General features: G+C 48.1%; 1 protein-coding gene across 4 annotated transcripts in view; it reads left to right on the top strand.

The window, feature by feature from the left end:
* The window catches only part of PEX1 (peroxisomal biogenesis factor 1), a 107767-nt gene extending 98176 nt beyond the window's left edge, over positions 1 to 9591 (top strand). For 2 of the 4 annotated variants that reach the window (XM_073629629.1, XM_073629631.1), the window contains 2 exons: positions 6035 to 6159; positions 9427 to 9591. In XM_073629629.1, coding sequence (XP_073485730.1) covers positions 6035 to 6159; positions 9427 to 9502 — 201 coding nt within the window. In that variant the 3' untranslated portion in view covers positions 9503 to 9591. Of the gene's footprint in view, positions 1 to 6031; positions 6160 to 9426 lie in introns of all 4 variants that reach the window. The other 2 variants (XM_073629628.1, XM_073629630.1) reach the window with 1 other exon arrangement.
* Positions 9592 to 17275: the final 7684 nt, after the last annotated feature.

The raw sequence follows: 17275 nt of genomic DNA, 5'->3' as shown, positions 1-17275 counted from the left end.
GCAGATACATGCAAGTTCTTCAATGCCCAGCCTGTCCGTGGCTGAGGAGTGTTCACATCCTGCAATACACTAGAAGCTTATACCAGTGGGGGCTGGTGCTCACTATTTTTGGGGGGGAGGCACAACACTCCCCCCCAGACACAGGTGATCAATTACCCCCAGCACCACCAAACCCCCCCCCCCTGCGGGAGACAGGCGGCGGTAATCACCCCCATACACACACCCCCGCGGGATACACACGTGGCGATCAATCAGCAACACCAAATCCACCCCCCCCCTGTGGGAGACAAGTGGCGGTGGTAATCACCCCCGTCCTCCCATGGGAGACAAACAGGCTGCCTTACCTTGTGAGGCACGGAGGCAGGGAGGAGGCAGGGAGAGGGAAGAGCCGGGGCCGCTCCGGCGAGCATAGATTCTCCTTCCGGCAGAATAGAAACCCCAAGTGTGTCCTGAGACACAACTGGCCAGGAAGTCCTAAGACTCCCTGGCCAATAGGGGTTATCTGATTGGCCAGGAGGAGAATGAGGCAGAATAGCAAATATTTAATCGCTAGTGTCACGCAACAGGGTGGGATCGGGACGCAGTGCTCTGCGCCCCAAGCCCACCCTGTTTTGAAGCCTTATTAGAGCCTCTGGCTCTAATCACGTGCTTCAAAAACATACACCCCCCCCCCCCCCCCCATTGGAATCCATGCACCCGGCGCCCTGATATGTAGATCAGGGAGCCAGACGCATGGATAGGGGGGCGGCGCCCGTGCGCCCCTTATGGAGCGGCCGCCACTGGCTTATACTATACAATGGATGCGCCAATCTTAGTGTGAGAGCAGAATGGCTATCCATGGTGCATGTGCCATGCTGTAGGGATTTGCAGGCCAGCCAAACATGGAGGAAGTTGTGTTCTTCTGAATCTGAGGATGATGTAAACTTATACTGAGTAATGTGATGATGAGGACAGTGAAGTGGAATGGCATTTTTTCTTCTTGAAGTACTTACCTTTCAAGGTCTTTAATAAATAGATTGAGGGCCTGGTGTATAGCCCCAAAAATTCTGTGGACATTTTATTTTATGTAGAGCACAGAAATACCATGTATAAAATTTATGATGTTAAAATGTATGTATAGCTAAAACTTTTTTTCATTTTGGATAGAGTAACGAAGGGTTCAAAGGATTTTTTTTTTTTTTTTTTTTGCTATTTGTGTCTGTTTTGTGAGATTTCCCTTCATTTTTTGCAACAGGAAGTGAGAGGGAATCTCTGCAAAGTGGGGGGAATTTACTTCTTTGTTATTATAATAACAGGTGTCCCACTGGAAGATTTACATCCACCTCTTGTTCTGGTGAAATCTGTAAAATTCTAGTTTTCCTATTACATTTGTCTCGGTGACAACAGTCACCAGGACAAATAGAGTGAATCTACCTTGAGGGGAAACAGACAATGGTAAAAACCTGGGAGGCTTCTAATCTCTCCTTATGCCCCGTACACACGAGCGGAATGTCCGACAGAAAAAGTCCGACGGTGTGTATGTCCCATCGGACTTTTACGTTGAAAATTCTGACGGACCTAGAAATAGAACACGTTCTAAATTTTTCAGACGGAACCAATTCCTATCGGGAAAACCTCTCGTCTGTATGCTGTTCCGACGTACCAAAAACGACGCATGCTCTGAAGCAAGTACGAGACGGAAGCTATTGGCTATTGGCTATTGAACTTCCTTTTTTCTAGTCCCATCCTACGTGTTGTACATCACCGTATTCTGGACGGTTGGAATTTGGTGTGACCGTGTGTAGGCAAGACAGCTTGAGCGGAATTCCGTCGGAACTCCGTCGGAAAAACCTTCAGAGTTTATTCCGACGGGAAAACCGGTCGTGTGTACAGGGCATTACTCTATCCAAAGCGAAAAAAAATTTGCCTATCCTTGATTGATTTAGGCCGGGTTCACATATATGCTAATTGGATTGTGGGTTTCCCCCGCATCCAATTCGCATGACAGGCGAATGTGACCGGATCTCAATGGAGCCGGTTCACACAGGTCTGGGGCGACCACGGTCCAGATTGCAGAAAGGTCCTGTGCATCTTTGGGTTCGGTTCAGGTGCAAATTCAGGCAAAAATTCGGGCCTGAATCGCACCTGAACCGGTGAACGGACATGCCCCGGACCCCAGGCACAAACCCATGACCGCACATATGTGAACCCGGCCTTAAAGTATTCTCGTCTCAAGCAATGGATAGAGTGGGCAGCCTATAGCCTGAATAACTTCAAGTAGTTTTAATTTGGCACCATTTTCCCAGCCTCAGACCAACAAAACACAGACTTGCATTTAGTGTGAACCTTCCATTTATCAAAACTCATTGTTAATGATCAGACCTAGAAAACCCTTTGTATGGGATTATACAGGCAGAGGCTGAGAGGATTTTATGTAAAAAAGTGTAAAAACTTTTATATATAAAAAAATACTTCAAAGAATACATATATACAGTAAGCGGCTTCACATATACCAGTATAACGTCTCCAAAGGTGTAACACAGATGGGGGCACCTTCATCTGCCTTTTGCCAATTGTGCCCCCATCTACGTTACACATTGTGAGATGTTATATTGATATATTTGAAGCCTCTTGCTGTGTACAATATATTGCCAAAAGTATTGGGACGCCTGCCTTTACACGCACATTAACTTTAATGGCACCCCAGTCTTAGTCCGTAGGGTTCAATATTGAGTTGGCCCACCCTTTGCAGCTATAACAGCTTCAACTCTTCTGGGAAGACTGTCCACAAGGTTTAGGAGTGTATCTATGGGAATGTTTGACCATTCTTCCAGAAGGGCATCCGTGAGGTCAGGCACTGATGTTGGACAAGAAGGTCTGGCTCGCAGTCTCCTCTCTGATTCATCCTAAAGGTGTTCTATTGGGTTAAGGTCAGTACTCTGTGCAGGCCAGTCATGTTCCTCCAGGAACAGGAAGGAGTCATCCCCAAACTGTTCACACAAAGTTGGGAGCATGAAGTTGTCCAAAATCTCTTGGTATGCTGACGCCTTAAGAGTCCTCTTCACTAGAACTGAAGGTCCAAGCCCAACCCCTGAAAAACAATCCCACACCATAATCCCCCCTACACCAAATGATTTGGACCAGTGCATAAAACAAGGTCCATAAAGACATGGATTATCAAGTTTGGGGTGGAGGAACTTAACTGGCCTGCACAGAGTCCTGACCTCAACCCAATAGAACACCTTTGGGATGAATTAGAGTGAAGACTGTGAGCCAGGCCTTCTCGTCCAACCTTAGTACCTGACCTCACAAATGCACTTCTGGAAGAATGGTCAAACATTCCCATAGACACACTCCTAAACCTTGTGGACAGCCTTCCCAGAAGAGTTGAAGCTGTTATAGCGGCAAAGGGTGGGCCAACTCATTATTGCACCCTACAGACTAAGACTGGGGTGCCATTAAAGTTCATGTGCATGTAAAGGCAGGCGCCCCAATACATTTGACAATATAGTGTGTGTATAATTTGGTTAAAAAAAGTGGAGAAGCTTTTTAAAGAAAACCTTGTATGTATTCTTTTAAGTATTTTTCTGTATAAATAAAAGTTTTTTTTCTACTTTTTACATGAAATTCTCTCAGCCTGTATAATCCCATATAAAGAGGGTTTTTGAGGTATTATTATTTTCGGGGTGATGACACCTTCCAACACCATACCACCATAGAGTATTGTTAATGATCAGAAGTCATGTTTCAGGGGCCTCTTTCTTCATGATTTTTTCAGACTCTGCACCTAAAATTCTGCCCATGATCTATAACAAATCAATTTACAAATCAAACAAATATGATAATTGCTTGTTTTTGGTTCCCACACACATACTGTTTGCATGCAGATGCACCTATTCTGATGAGAATCATGGCAAATAAAGAATTAGCGTAACAGTGACCTCCTCTGATTCCACCCAGCTCTTCTGATTACTATATACACGGAATTCACCATTTAAATGCAAGTTTGTGCCTTGCTGCTTTGGTACTTATTTGTAATTGTTGGGAAGTGGATGACGACTCCCATCATTGTGTCATAGAATTTTGTTGCCTCACTGGCTGTGAGGAATAAGTTCATTGTCACCCAATTGCAGACAACAGTTATTCTGACGTTTATATAGCATTGATTGGGTGGTAGGGGCTAACAATATTTTGAGGAATATTTATAAAGGAAAAGAGAAGGTGAAAATAGTGAGAAGTTACCCATGGAGGCCAATCCTATTTCATCTTTAATTCTCTGAAAAATATATCAAAGAGTCTGATTGGTCATCATTGGTAACCTCTACACTCTTCTTTTATTAAAAGCACCCTTGTCAGCTTTGTTTTCAGAGAACAATAGTGTATATCACTACTAGCAACTTAAAGCTTATAGATGGTCAAAATGAATGAAATCCAACAGGGAGGACTGTACCAGTAGCCTTTAACAAGATGCTGAATTGGGTTCTCCTTTCTTCACTTTAAATAAAAAACCTTTTAAAGAGGACCTGACACGTTGTAGGCCCATAACTGCTAAGGAAGAGGGTAGCAAAAGAGTAAATTCTGTACAAAACCCACTGTTGCAAAGCTAATGTGAAAAGCAGATACATATTTATAAAACAGTATTAGGGTTTACACATCTGCCCAGTTTACAAGAAACAGGTCCTCTAGAACAAGGGTCTCCAGTTTACTGTCCGTCAGACTCTATGGGGTCCAGACTGTAGCCAATTTGGGTAGAAATGCCCCAGTGCAAGTGGTAGTAAACAATGCCTAATGCCCCTTACACACGTTCCGATTATTGGATGATAAAAATTGCTTTCGGACAGATCGTTCGATAATCTGATAGTTAGTACGCAGCTTTCGACAGCCGATCACGACAGTCCATCCAACCAAATCCGAAGGGACAAACACGAAAACTTTGCTCGGACGGCAGCCCATCGTACGACAATCGTGTAATCAGTACAGTATGCGTCCGCTAAAAGTCGATCGACAAAAACACCACGCATGCTCGGAAACACGAAAATAAACCAGAAGGACACAGGGGTCACACGTATTTGACATTGTTTAAAATACGTAGCTACGCACAGCGGAAGATTTTTTCCAGAGTCGTACGACAAAAATCTTACACACATTTTGCACTGTTGTATTCGATCTTAGTTTTATGCAACAAAATGCGAATGATCTGTTGTACGATAATCGGAACGTGTGTATGGGGCATAAGGCTCGGTGGGAGGAGGAATAATGCTCCACCATTGCTATCAGTGGGAGGAATATTGCCATATGGATGTTGTCACTGGGAGGAATTATGCCCCATCATTAGTGTCAGTGGGAGGAATTATGCTCCATTGTTGGTGCCAGTGCGAGAAATAGTGTCCCATCATTGGCATCAGTGGGAAGAATAGTGCCTCGTAGTTGGTGTCATTGGGAGGAATTATGCCCCATTGTTGGTGTTAGTGGGAGGAATAGTGTCTCATCATTGGTGTCAGTGAGAAGAATAGTGTCCCAACGTTGGTGTCATTGGGAAGAATAGTGCCCCGATCTTTGGTGTCAGTTGGAGGAATTATGCCCCATCATTGGTGTCAGTGGGAGGAAGTATGCCCTGTTGTTGGCGTCAGTGGGAGGAATAGTGCCCCATTGTTGGTGTAGGTAGGAGGAATATTGCCTCACTGTTGGTGTCAGTCAAAGGAATAGTGCCCCATTGTTGTTGTCAATGGAAGGAATAGTGCCCCATCATTGTTGTCAGTAAGAGGACTTAGCCCTACTGTTGGTGTTAGTGGAAGGAATGGTTGGTGTTAGTGGGAGGAATAGTACTCCAAGGGCCAGATAAAAGCAAGCAAATGGCCGCATTCAGCTTGCGGGCCACAGTTTGGAGACCACTTCTGTAAAACTGGCAAAACACTTCCCTGATATTCTGATCATATCATGTGTTTTTATGGAATACCATTGTGAAAATAGCATCTCTGTTTCTTCCCATGATCTGGAAGGAAACACTGAGAAAAATATATTTTCATATTAAACCTGTATCTTTTATTATTAGCAGGAAACATCTCACTGTCCCGCAGCATCAAAGAAGAGACTACGCATCAACCAACACCACCTTATGGCTGCGCTCGCCAGCACAAGACCATCTATAAGTGCAGAAGACAAGAGATTTTTCAATCAGCTGTAAGCAATAAAAGAAAAAAAAAACAAATGGTGAAATATCCAAACAAACTAGCTCAGCATATCTTTGAACCCCAAAGGCTTTGTGGTTAAAGTGCATCTAATTCATTTTAGCCCTCTTGGCAGACCATTCAAGGTTGAATGAACTGTAACCATTTCATGTCCAGCACTTTACTACCCTCATATCTAAAGGAGCATTAATAAACACCCCCTGTTACTAGAATTTCCTTAATGCAATTGGATTAGGGGTTTCCATTAGGCTTCAATTAGATATGTTTGGTAGAGTTGAAGACTAGCCTTTGACCTGCTCCAAAAAACTAGCAAATAGACAGGACTGATGTCGCAGAGGTTGCCATCTAAAATCGCATAACTTTATTTAGCACAATGAATAATTGTCCACTGAATAAAATAATTGAGTTCCCTTAAAGTAAATTTCCTATAGGAAAGGCATACCTGTAAGTCGAGGGTGTACATGGCCCCCTTTGCTTCTCCTTAGTCATATTGCTAAATGCCACTTCATTGCTGAGAAATGGTCCCCCGAAGTCTGCTTGGAATTAGACACTTCCAGGAGTGTCCATCTTCTGGGACCCCCATAGGTCTCACTGGGTCCTCCTGCGGATTTCCACCATACCACTGTATCCTGTAGTGACATGGATCTTGTGGTCTCAGCAAATTGTCACTTCTAGAACTGTTGGTTTCCCAGTGAATTTTAGGGGCCATTTCTGAGCAGCAGAGTGGCGTTCAGCTTCTCACATGGCAGGAGAGGTGAGCATGTGCACCCTCCATTTACAGGTATGCCTTTTCCTAAAATGTTAGTATAGCAACAGTTGTTTTAAATAGACATAGATCAGCCTTTCTCAACCTTTTCAATACAGAGGATCCCTTGAAATAACTTTCTGGTCCCAGGGAACCCCTGCTAAAATTTACTATATTTACAACTCATGATATATTAGTGTGATGGTCAGTGAGAAGAATGCTCCTTATGCCCCGTACACACGGTCGGATTTTCCAACGGAAAATGTGTGATAGGACCTTGTTGTCGGAAATTTCGACCGTGTGTGGGCTACATCACACATTTTCCATCGGATTTTCCGACCCACAAAGTTTGAGAGCAGGATATAAAATTTTCCGACAACAAAATCCATTGTCGGAAATTCCGATCGTGTGTACACAAATCCGACGGACAAAGTGCCACGCATGCTCAGAATAAATAAAGGGATGAAAGCTATTGGCCACTGCCCCGTTTATAGTCCCGACGTACGTGTTTTACGTCACCGCGTTCAGAACGATCGGATTTTCCGACAACTTTGTGTGACCGTGTGTATGCAAGACAAGTTTGAGCCAACATCCGTAGGAAAGAATCCTAGGATTTTGTTGTCGGAATGTCCGAACAAAGTCCGACCATGTGTACGGGGCATTACACTTGTGGTCAATGCGAAGAAATCCATCCTTACAGATAGCTAAAAAGATCAATGGTGTCAGTGGGAGCTTATCTGAGAGGCAGAAACTGCAACCTTTGTAGGAACCCTGGGCTTCCACAGAAGTTTGGTTGAGAAACTCTGACATAGATTATACTGTATATACAGTAATTGCAACTCATACTGTCAACAGTGGTCAATGGATGGGGGGGGGGGTCATGGTCATGAGTTGGCACAGTCCACTCTACCTTAAATATTTTGACAAGGGGGGTCAAAGGTCACCCAGTCCCTAGCTACTCTCTTACCACAGAGCATTTATAAGTTTCCTCATTTTCAGGCATTCTAGTTCTTATTCTAATCTTGTACTTCATTTCTGTGTGGTTGCTAATAAGTTGTAGCCCACACACGGTCGAAATTTCCGACAACAAGGTCCTATCACACATTTTCCGTTGGAAAATCCGACCGTGTGTACGGGGCATAAGGAGCATTCTTCTCACTGACCATCACACTAATATATCATGAGTTGTAAATATAGTAAATTTTAGCAGGGGTTCCCTGGGACCAGAAAGTTATTTCAAGGGATCCTCTGTATTGAAAAGGTTGAGAAAGGCTGATCTATGTCTATTTAAAACAACTGTTGCTATACTAACATTTTAGGAAAAGGCCTACCTGTAAATGGAGGGTGCACGTGCTCACCTCTCCTGCCATGTGAGAAGCTGAACGCCACTCTGCTGCTCAGAAATGGCCCCTAAATTCACTGGGAAACCAACAGTTCTAGAAGTGACAATTTGCTGAGACCACAAGATCCATGTCACTACAGGATACAGTGGTATGGTGGAAATCCGCAGGAGGACCCAGTGAGACCTATGGGGGTCCCAGAAGATGGACACTCCTGGAAGTGTCCAATCCCAACCATCACATGGTAGCTCCATTTTATTTTTTTAAGGGCCCCAATGGAAATGTGGTCCTGATAAAGTTCTAAGCCCTGTTTGCCAATTCTTCATCATTAAAAACAAACTGGGCTGGAAGAGGGAGGCTTTTAGTTTAGGGTCACCAGCTAATGCCCCGTACACACGGTCAGACATTGATCGGACATTCCGACAACAAAATCCTAGGATTTTTTCCGACGGATGTTGGCTCAAACTTGTCTTGCATACACACGGTCACACAAATCCAATCCATTCGTTCTGAACGCGGTGACGTAAAACACGTACGTCGGGACTATAAACGGGGCAGTAGCCAATAGCTTTCATCTCTTTATTTAATCTGAGCATGCATGGCACTTTGTGCGTCGGATTTGTGTACACCACGATCGGAAATTCTGACAACGGATTTTGTTGTCGGAAAATTTTATAGCCTGCTCTCAAACTTTGTGTGTCGGAAAATCCGATGGAAAATGTGTGATGGAGCCTACACACGGTCGGAATTTCCGACAACAAGGTCCTATCACACATTTTCCGTCTGAAAATCCGACCGTGTGTATGGGGCATAACTCTGATATCCCCAAAGAGCAAAATCTGTGTTTGATTGTTACCAAGAACTCTTGTGGCCCTCAAGTTTGCCCTTTTTTAGGAACTGAATGGAGACTGAAATGCAGCTGATGAGGTAAGGGTCATTAAAACAAGGGAAAACACATTCTGCTGGCGCTGAATCAAAGTTGAAAAATCAGTTTGGGACGACGTTAGCCTTAAAGAGACACTGCCATCTGCCCATTCATGGCAAAATGATGGTGCCTCCTGATAGCCCACACTGCCAGCAAGGTATACCCATCTCCTCCCCACTGCAGAAGTCCACTCTAAACTCTAGTTTTTGAACCTTAACCATCCATGTATTTTTTTTTTTTTTTGTACAGCTATGAAAACTTCCAGAATCCTAAGAAATCAGGTGGACAGCTCTCCAGAAGTAGCAAGAAAGTAACGCTGGCCTAATACCGTCATTGTTAAGAATTTTCTGTAAAAGTAATGTACAATTATTTGAGTTATGTTCATAACACAGAATAAATACATTTATTTTTCAAGTTTTCTTCATTTTTCTTCCTTATTTGCAACATAAAATAAGTTGATACAGTATATCTGTTTATCTTGCTCAAAAAAAGTGTACTCCTAACTTGCTGTGCTCCCTACTTGTGCTGCCCTTGTCAGCCCCATCAGTTATCAGCCCTGACCAGTTCACTTTTGTGGACTACAGAACACCTTCCCCACTATATTTTGAAGGTTAGAGAAAAAATAGCAGAGACATAGATTTTTAAAGCGGAGCTCCACCCAAAAAGGGGAAGGTCCACTTGTCTGCCTTCTCCCCCCTTCCGCTGCCTCATTTGGCACCTTTTGGGTGGGGGGTTTGGACAGGTACCCGCTTCCACTTCCGGCTCAATGCGCCCCCTCTCCTTCCCCTGCAGCCTTCTGGGACACTTCACAGGTCCCAGAAGACTGCGGCCAATTCACAAAGCGCAGCACGCGCATGCACAATAGGAAACTGGCTGTGAAGCCGCAAGGCTTCACTGACGGTTTCCCTTAGTCAAGATGGTGGCGGTAGCACCCGATAGCCGATGCATGAATGGGCTTGGGTGAGGACACTGCTGGATGCCTGGACCGGTAATTTTGAGTGGGGGCCTGGAGCTCCTCTTTCAGGTGCCAGGAGACAACAAAAAATATTTGAAATACAGATTTATTTTGTAGAAATCCCAATCATAAAATCATAATATAACTAAAACAACAATAAAAACTGCTGCAAGCAGGAATATTCCAGGTTCCTCCCATATAAGTATAAAACCATATGACTGTCAACCACAAAATAATGGAAAATGATTGCTTTGGGAAAGTCCCTATAGCGAGAGATTGATCTTGACGCGTTTTGCCTTGCTTCATCAGGAGGAACAGAGGCGACCCTTTGAACACTGTAAACACATAGTAATAGCTATTGAATAGCAAAGTGAAAAAAAAAAAAAAACATATTAACAATTTGATAAAAACATAATATTTGCATGGCAAATTGGCTTCCCATCCATACGGCCAAAGAGGCACAAACCATGCAACGACCAGGGAACCCCCAGCACATCCCCCCACAAGCAAGTGTAGGGGCACAAAAATGGATCAGACTGCAAAAAGAGGTGGGGACCAAGAGAAAAAAGGATAAACACTCTAATAACAAGCAGGGACAAGGGAAAGCAATAGGATACTATTAGACCAAAGGCACCCACCTGTAGTTGGCACACTAAAAAAACATTATACAACTTCCCTAAGCCCTGTGTATAGATTGGTCCAAAGACTAAGATGCTATGTTGCAAATTCCAGGAGTTTGCATTCCTGTTTTGGAGGTATTCTGTACTTCTAACGCACTTCCTATCCTACAGCGAATGCGTGCTGTCACCCTATGACAGGAAGTCTGTTACTGGCAGGATCACATGGTGAAAAAAACTGATGCAGCCACTGCATCTGTGGACCGGTAGGCTGCAGTATATTCGGTTTTTGTTTTTGTATCTAGATACACTTTATATGTACACTCTGATTATCAAACATTAAACATTATTTTAAGTAGTGCATGCACTACTTTTGGCCCCCTGTGAAATCGCACTGCACCCAGCTCACATGTGAATCGCAAATTACCGAAATATGACAATGGCTATATTTGGGTAATGAGAAGAATCTTTCAGCCAACAGCTAAATGGGGCTGGGGATGCATTATTGATTGCTACAATGCTGTCAGCGGGCCACAATGAGCGGAGCGGGCGGATGGCAGGTCTGTGTCCACTCCGCATATGTAGAGCGGACACAGACACAGCCCACTCTTCTCTATGGACCCTCCAGTCCTATCCCCTTGTTTTTTATTTTTTTTAGTGGATCGAGTTGGAGGTAGGCGGGTGTAAACAGACACAAATCTGTTTACATCTGACGCTCCATAGAGGTGAAAGGAGGGTCCGATTGGGTCCGCCTGAAAAACAGACAGGTGGACCCGATTAGACTGATTGTGTGAAAGGGGCCTAAGGCCCCTTTCACACTGATGCCCTGGGGTTTACTGCTGGCTGCCCTCCTGGGTGAGTATGGCTGGTGGGTACTGCTGGCTGCCCCCCTGGGTGAGTATGGCTGGTGGGTACTGCTGGCTGCCCCCCTGAGTGATTATGGCTGGTGGGTACTGCTGGCTACCCCCCTGGGTGAGTATGGCTGGTGGGTACTGCTGCCTGCCCCCCTGGGTGAGTATGGGTGGCAGGTACTGCTGGCTGCCCCCCCGAGTGATTATGACTGGTGGGTACTGCTGGCTGCCCCCCTGGGTGATTATGACTGGCGGGTACTGCTGGCTGCCCCCTCTGGGAGTACGGCTGGTGGGTACTGCTGGCTGCCCCCCTGTGGGAGCATGGCTGGTGGGTACTGCTGGCTGCACCCCTGGGTGAGTATGGCTGGCGGGTACTGCTGACTGCTCCCTGTGGGAGTACGGCTGGTGGGTACTGCTGGCTGCCCCCCTGTGGGAGCATGGCTGGTGGGTACTGCTGGCTGCTGCCCTGGGAGAGTATAGCTGGTGGGTACTGCTGGCTGCTACAGCTGGCCCCCTGGAAGAGTATGGCATTTTGGGTAACTGCTGGCTGCCCCCCCCCCCCCCCAAGAGTGTATGGCTGGTGGGTACTGCTGGATGCCCCACTGAGAGAGTATGGCCTTTTGGGTAACTGCTGGCTGCCCCCCTGAGAGAGTATGGCTGGTGGGTACTGCTGGCTGCCCCCCCTGGGAGAGTATGGCCTTTTGGGTAACTGCTGGCTGCCCCCTTGGGTAAGTATGGCTGGTGGGTATCGCTGGCGGCTGCTGACCCAGGCGGAGTACATTTGGTATCACTCCGCCTGTGACAGAAGCCAGCACTATACAGGAAGCATCAGCTCTGCTGCCTCCATTCTTCACACTGATGCTCAGATGGTGGGTAAGGAACCCGCGATCTGGGCTGGCCGACCCACCATCCCAGAGCACCCCTGGCATAGACCCATGCAAAGGCCATGTTTGCCCACACTGGGAGGCACAGGTGTTCCATGCAGGCTGTCCCATTCATGTCAGTTGGGATGCAGCGGCTGCATAAACACTGCTCCTAATTTGACATCTGTGCAGGTGTGTGTGGCACTGTCTGCATTTGAGACCGTACACCTAGGCAGATGTCATGTTGGGAACATTGGCTGTGTCCAAGGCACAGCTGTGTCCAAATTGACATGAATGAGTCTGACTGCATGGGGATGTAAGGAACTGCTGTTCCTCACACGTCGCATGTTGCAGAACACTCCGTGTGAATGTGGCCTTAATGACAACAACACAGGAAGCCCAAGTGAATGATCCCCCTGGACCAGTGGTTTCCAAACTGCAGCCCAGGGGGCAGATGCGGCCCTTTGCTTGTGTTTATCTGGCCCTTGGGGCACTATTTCATCCAGTGATACCAACAATGGAGCACCATTTCCCCCTCCACTAACACCTGTGAGGGGGCACAATTCCGCCCAAAGACCTAATGACACCAACATTTGGACCCAATGGCACTAATAATGGAGCACAATTCCTCCCAATGACACCAATGATAGGGCCCAATGATAGACATGAATTCCCCCAATGACACCAACTTTGGGGCACAATTCCTCCTCCTGACCCCAAAGATGGGGCATTTATTTTTCCCGCTGACGTCGGGACCTTTTCTACTCCCAATGGCCACAGTCCGCCCCCCGAAGGTCTGCAGGACAGTAAATTGGCCCTTTGTTTAGAAAGTTTGGAGACCCCTGATCTAGACTATAAGACCCCTTTCTCACTGAGGCCATTTTCAGGTGTTTTAGCGCTAGAAATAGCGCCTGAAAACCGCCTCCCACTCATTTCAGTGTGACTTTTCACACTGGGGCGATGCTCTTGCAGGACGTTAGGAAAAGTCCTGCAACCAGCATCTTTGGGGCGGTTTGGGAACGCTGTATTTAGCACTCCCAAAACACCCTGCCCATTGAAATGAATGGGCAGCGATTTGGAATCGCTGCAACAGGCGCTTTTAACCCCTTGTTTGGAGTCAAAAGCTCCCCGCTAGCGGCCGAAAAGCGCAGGTTAAACAGCGCTAAAGCACTGCTAAAATGAGCGGTGCTTTAGCGCTAACGCAGCCCCAGTGTGAAAGGGGTCTAAGAGTCCTGACTAGGGTGACCACATTTCCAAACTGCCATTCAGGGACCCCCCCCCCCCCCCCTTCCCAAAAAAATATGATTTTAAAACCCTCGCCGACGATGGAATCTGTCACTCATTTCCCTCCTGCGTGGCTATCTCTATCATAGAACACTAGGAGGAAGTGATGTCACTTTAGAACAGCGGTCCCCAACCTTTTTTGCATGGGGGACCGGTTTTGTGGAAGGGGGGAGGAATGTAATATCTGGGTTGACAGGGAATTCAGCGGCGGGTGATTTGTCGGGTGAATGGCTGATGTTAGCACTTAAATCATCCCGACACAATGCTTGATATGGTGTCAGGATGATCGAATCACATTGTTTCTATTACTACATTGCAATATATAATGAGTTCAACTCACCATAATGCAGATTCAGTGGGAACCCTAAGCTTGTCACTTGCCACCAGATACAGCATGCCACCGTCGCCTGCCCCCAAATGCAGCTTGTCACTTGCCACTGTTGCCTGCTACCAGATGCAATGTGTCACTTGCCATTCGATGCAGTTTGTCGCTTGCCATCCGTAGCCTGCCACCGAATGCCATGTTCCACTTGCCACCTAAACCTAAAGCCTGCCACCATATGCAGTGTGCCACTTGCCACCCATACCCTTTCACCAGATGCTGTGTGCCACTTGCCACCCACAGCCTGCCACCAGATGCAGTGTCACTTGCCAGCCAATAGTGAAGGTGTATAGTGAAGGGTGCAGGGTACTATGGGTTGGGGGCAGGGTGTATAGTGAGGGCTGCAGGGTTCTGTGGAGGGGTGCAGGGTACTATGGGTTGGGGGCAGGGTTCTGTAGAGAGGTGCAGGGTACTATGGGCTGGGAACAGGGTTCTGTAGAAGGGTGCAGGGTACTATGGGTATGGGTTGGGGGCAGGGTTCTGTGGAGGGGTGCAGGGTACTATGGGTTGTTGGCAGGGTTCTGTGGAGGGGTGCAGGGTACTATGGGTTGGGGGCAGGGTGTATAGTGAGGTCTGCAGGGTTCTGTAGAAGGGGCAGGGTTCTGTGGAGGGGTGCAGGGTACTATGGGTTGGGGCAGGGTTCTGTAGAAGGGTGTAGGGTACTATGGGCTGGGGGCAGGGTTCTGTAGAGGTGTGCAGGGTACTATGGGCTGGGGGCAGGGTTCTGTACAGGGGTGCAGAGTACTATGGGCTGGGGGCAGGGTTCTGTAGAGGGTGCAGAGTACTATGGGCTCGGGGCAGGGTTCTGTAGAGGGGTGCAGAGTACTATGGGCTGGAGGCAGGGTTCTGTAGAGGGGTGCAGGGTACTATGGGTTGGGGCAGGGTTCTGTACAGGGGTGCAGAGTACTATGGGCTGGAGGCAGGGTTCTGTAGAGGGGTGCAGGGTACTATGGGTTGGGGGCAGGGTTCTGTGGAGGGGTGCAGGGTACTATGGGCTGGGAACAGGGTTCTGTAGAAGGGTGCAGGGTACTATGGGTATGGGTTGGGGGCAGGGTTCTGTGGAGGGGTGCAGGGTACTATGGGTTGGGGGCAGGGTGTATAGTGAGGTCTGCAGGGTTCTGTAGAAGGGGGCAGGGTTCTGTGGAGGGGTGCAGGGTACTATGGGTTGGGGCAGGGTTCTGTAGAAGGGTGTAGGGTACTATGGGCTGGGGGCAGGGTTCTGTAGAGGGGTGCAGGGTACTGTGGGCTGGGGCAGGGTTCTGTACAGGGGTGCAGAGTACTATGGGCTGGGGGCAGGGTTCTGTAGAGGGGTGCAGGGTACTATGGGCTGGGGGCAGGGTTCTGTAGAGGGGTGCAGGGTACTATGGGTTGGGGCAGGGTTCTGTACAGGGGTGCAGAGTACTATGGGCTGGAGGCAGGGTTCTGTAGAGGGGTGCAGGGTATTATGGGTTGGGGGCAGGGTTCTGTGGAGGGGTGCAGGGTACTATGGGTTGGGGGCAGGGTTCTGTGGAGGGGTGCAGGATACTATGGGTTGGGGGCAGGGTTCTGTGGAGGGGTGCAGGGTACTATGGGTTGGGGGCAGGGTTCTGTGGAGGGGTGCAGGGTACTATGGGTTGGAGGCAGGGTTCTGTGGAGGGATGCAGGGTACAATGGGTTGGGGACAGGGTTCTGTGGAGGGGTGCAGGGTACTATGGGTTGGGGGCAGGGTTCTGTGGAGGGGTGCAGGATACTATGGGTTGGGGGCAGGGTTCTGTGGAGGGGTGCAGGGTACTATGGGTTGGGGGCAGGGTTCTGTGGAGGGGTACAGGGTACTATGGGTTGGAGGCAGGGTTCTGTGGAGGGGTGCAGGGTACAATGGGTTGGGGACAGGGTTCTGTAGAGTAGAGGGGTGAGGGGTGCAGGGTAGATCATGGGAGGTACAGGAAGAAGAGAGGGCTCCCACACAGGGTTCAATGGAGGAGTAGAGGGCAGAGGACAGTGTCAGAGGGGGCCCTGGACATTGACAGCCTGGAACAGTCGGAGGGACCTGGATCAGAAATGGGGGAGACGATCAGGGAGGGAGCAGCTGGGGGTGAGCGAGCACCGAGAAGGAGGGACCCGAGGACTGGGAAGCACGGGAGGGACCCGCAACAGACCTCCAAAATGCGGGACTTTCCCAGGCAATCCGGGACGCGTGGTCACCCTAGTGGTGAATTGGGTGTACGCAGAGCCTGGGAGTGCCGCCATTATTTATGGGTATATCTGTGGTATTTGTGTGTGTTTTACATTCATGTTTTTTGCTCGCTCTTTTTGTTGCTGGTAGTTCATGAACAGACTTGTATTTATACTTTATACCATGTGGTACCTCATGATTTATATTATTCATTTATTTCACTAGAGCCCAGCCTCACATTCCACCCCCTCACATCTTATCCTGTGAGGGAACATATGGCGGGAAAATGATTCCGGCATAACATGAGATCACCCAGTCAGGAACTCATGTCCAATAGGTGGCTTGGCTACTGTGTGAGACTGCACGGGATTCCAGAAGATGAGAGGAATACACAGCAGGCCATTGTGATGTTCTATTATATATATATCGGGAAATATTTACTATGGAGCTTCTTATTTACATTCACTATAGGAAACTACAGCGACAGATGTGTGAGGAGAGAGCTCTCTCTCTTTCCCCCCAAGCCTCAGCTTGTTCCGCCACCTTCCAACCGAGCCTCATGCTGCTCCGCCCCTTCGCCTCCTGAACTTTAGCCTGCAACGCCCCCTTCCTCCTGAGTCACAAGCCCTCTCCGCCCCCTTCCTGGCTCTAAGCCCGAGGATTCCCCGCCCACCCAATAGTCTACTCCGCCCCCTCACTCGCTTTTCAGCCTCAGCCTTCTCCACCCCCTTCGCTAGCCTCATCCTTCTCCGCCCCCCTCACAAGCCTGTTCCGCCCCCTTCCTGGGTCTGTAGCCCGAGTCTTCCCCGCCCCTCCAATGGTCTACTCCGCCCCCTTCCCCGGCTCTGCAACCATGCCTTCTCCACCTCCTCACGAGCCCGCCCCGCCCCCTTTCTCGCTCCTTTACTATAGCTTTAGCCTTTCTCCGCCCCCCCCCCTCGCGAGCCTGTTCCGCCCCCTCTCCTCCCTCCCGAGCCTCAGCCTCCTCCAATCC

The sequence above is a fragment of the Aquarana catesbeiana genome, linkage group LG05 (assembly GCF_042186555.1).
Source record: "Aquarana catesbeiana isolate 2022-GZ linkage group LG05, ASM4218655v1, whole genome shotgun sequence".
NCBI lineage: Eukaryota > Metazoa > Chordata > Amphibia > Anura > Ranidae > Aquarana > Aquarana catesbeiana.
Note: the sequence above shows the minus strand (reverse complement) of the source record. Positions and strands in the feature narration are given on the sequence as shown.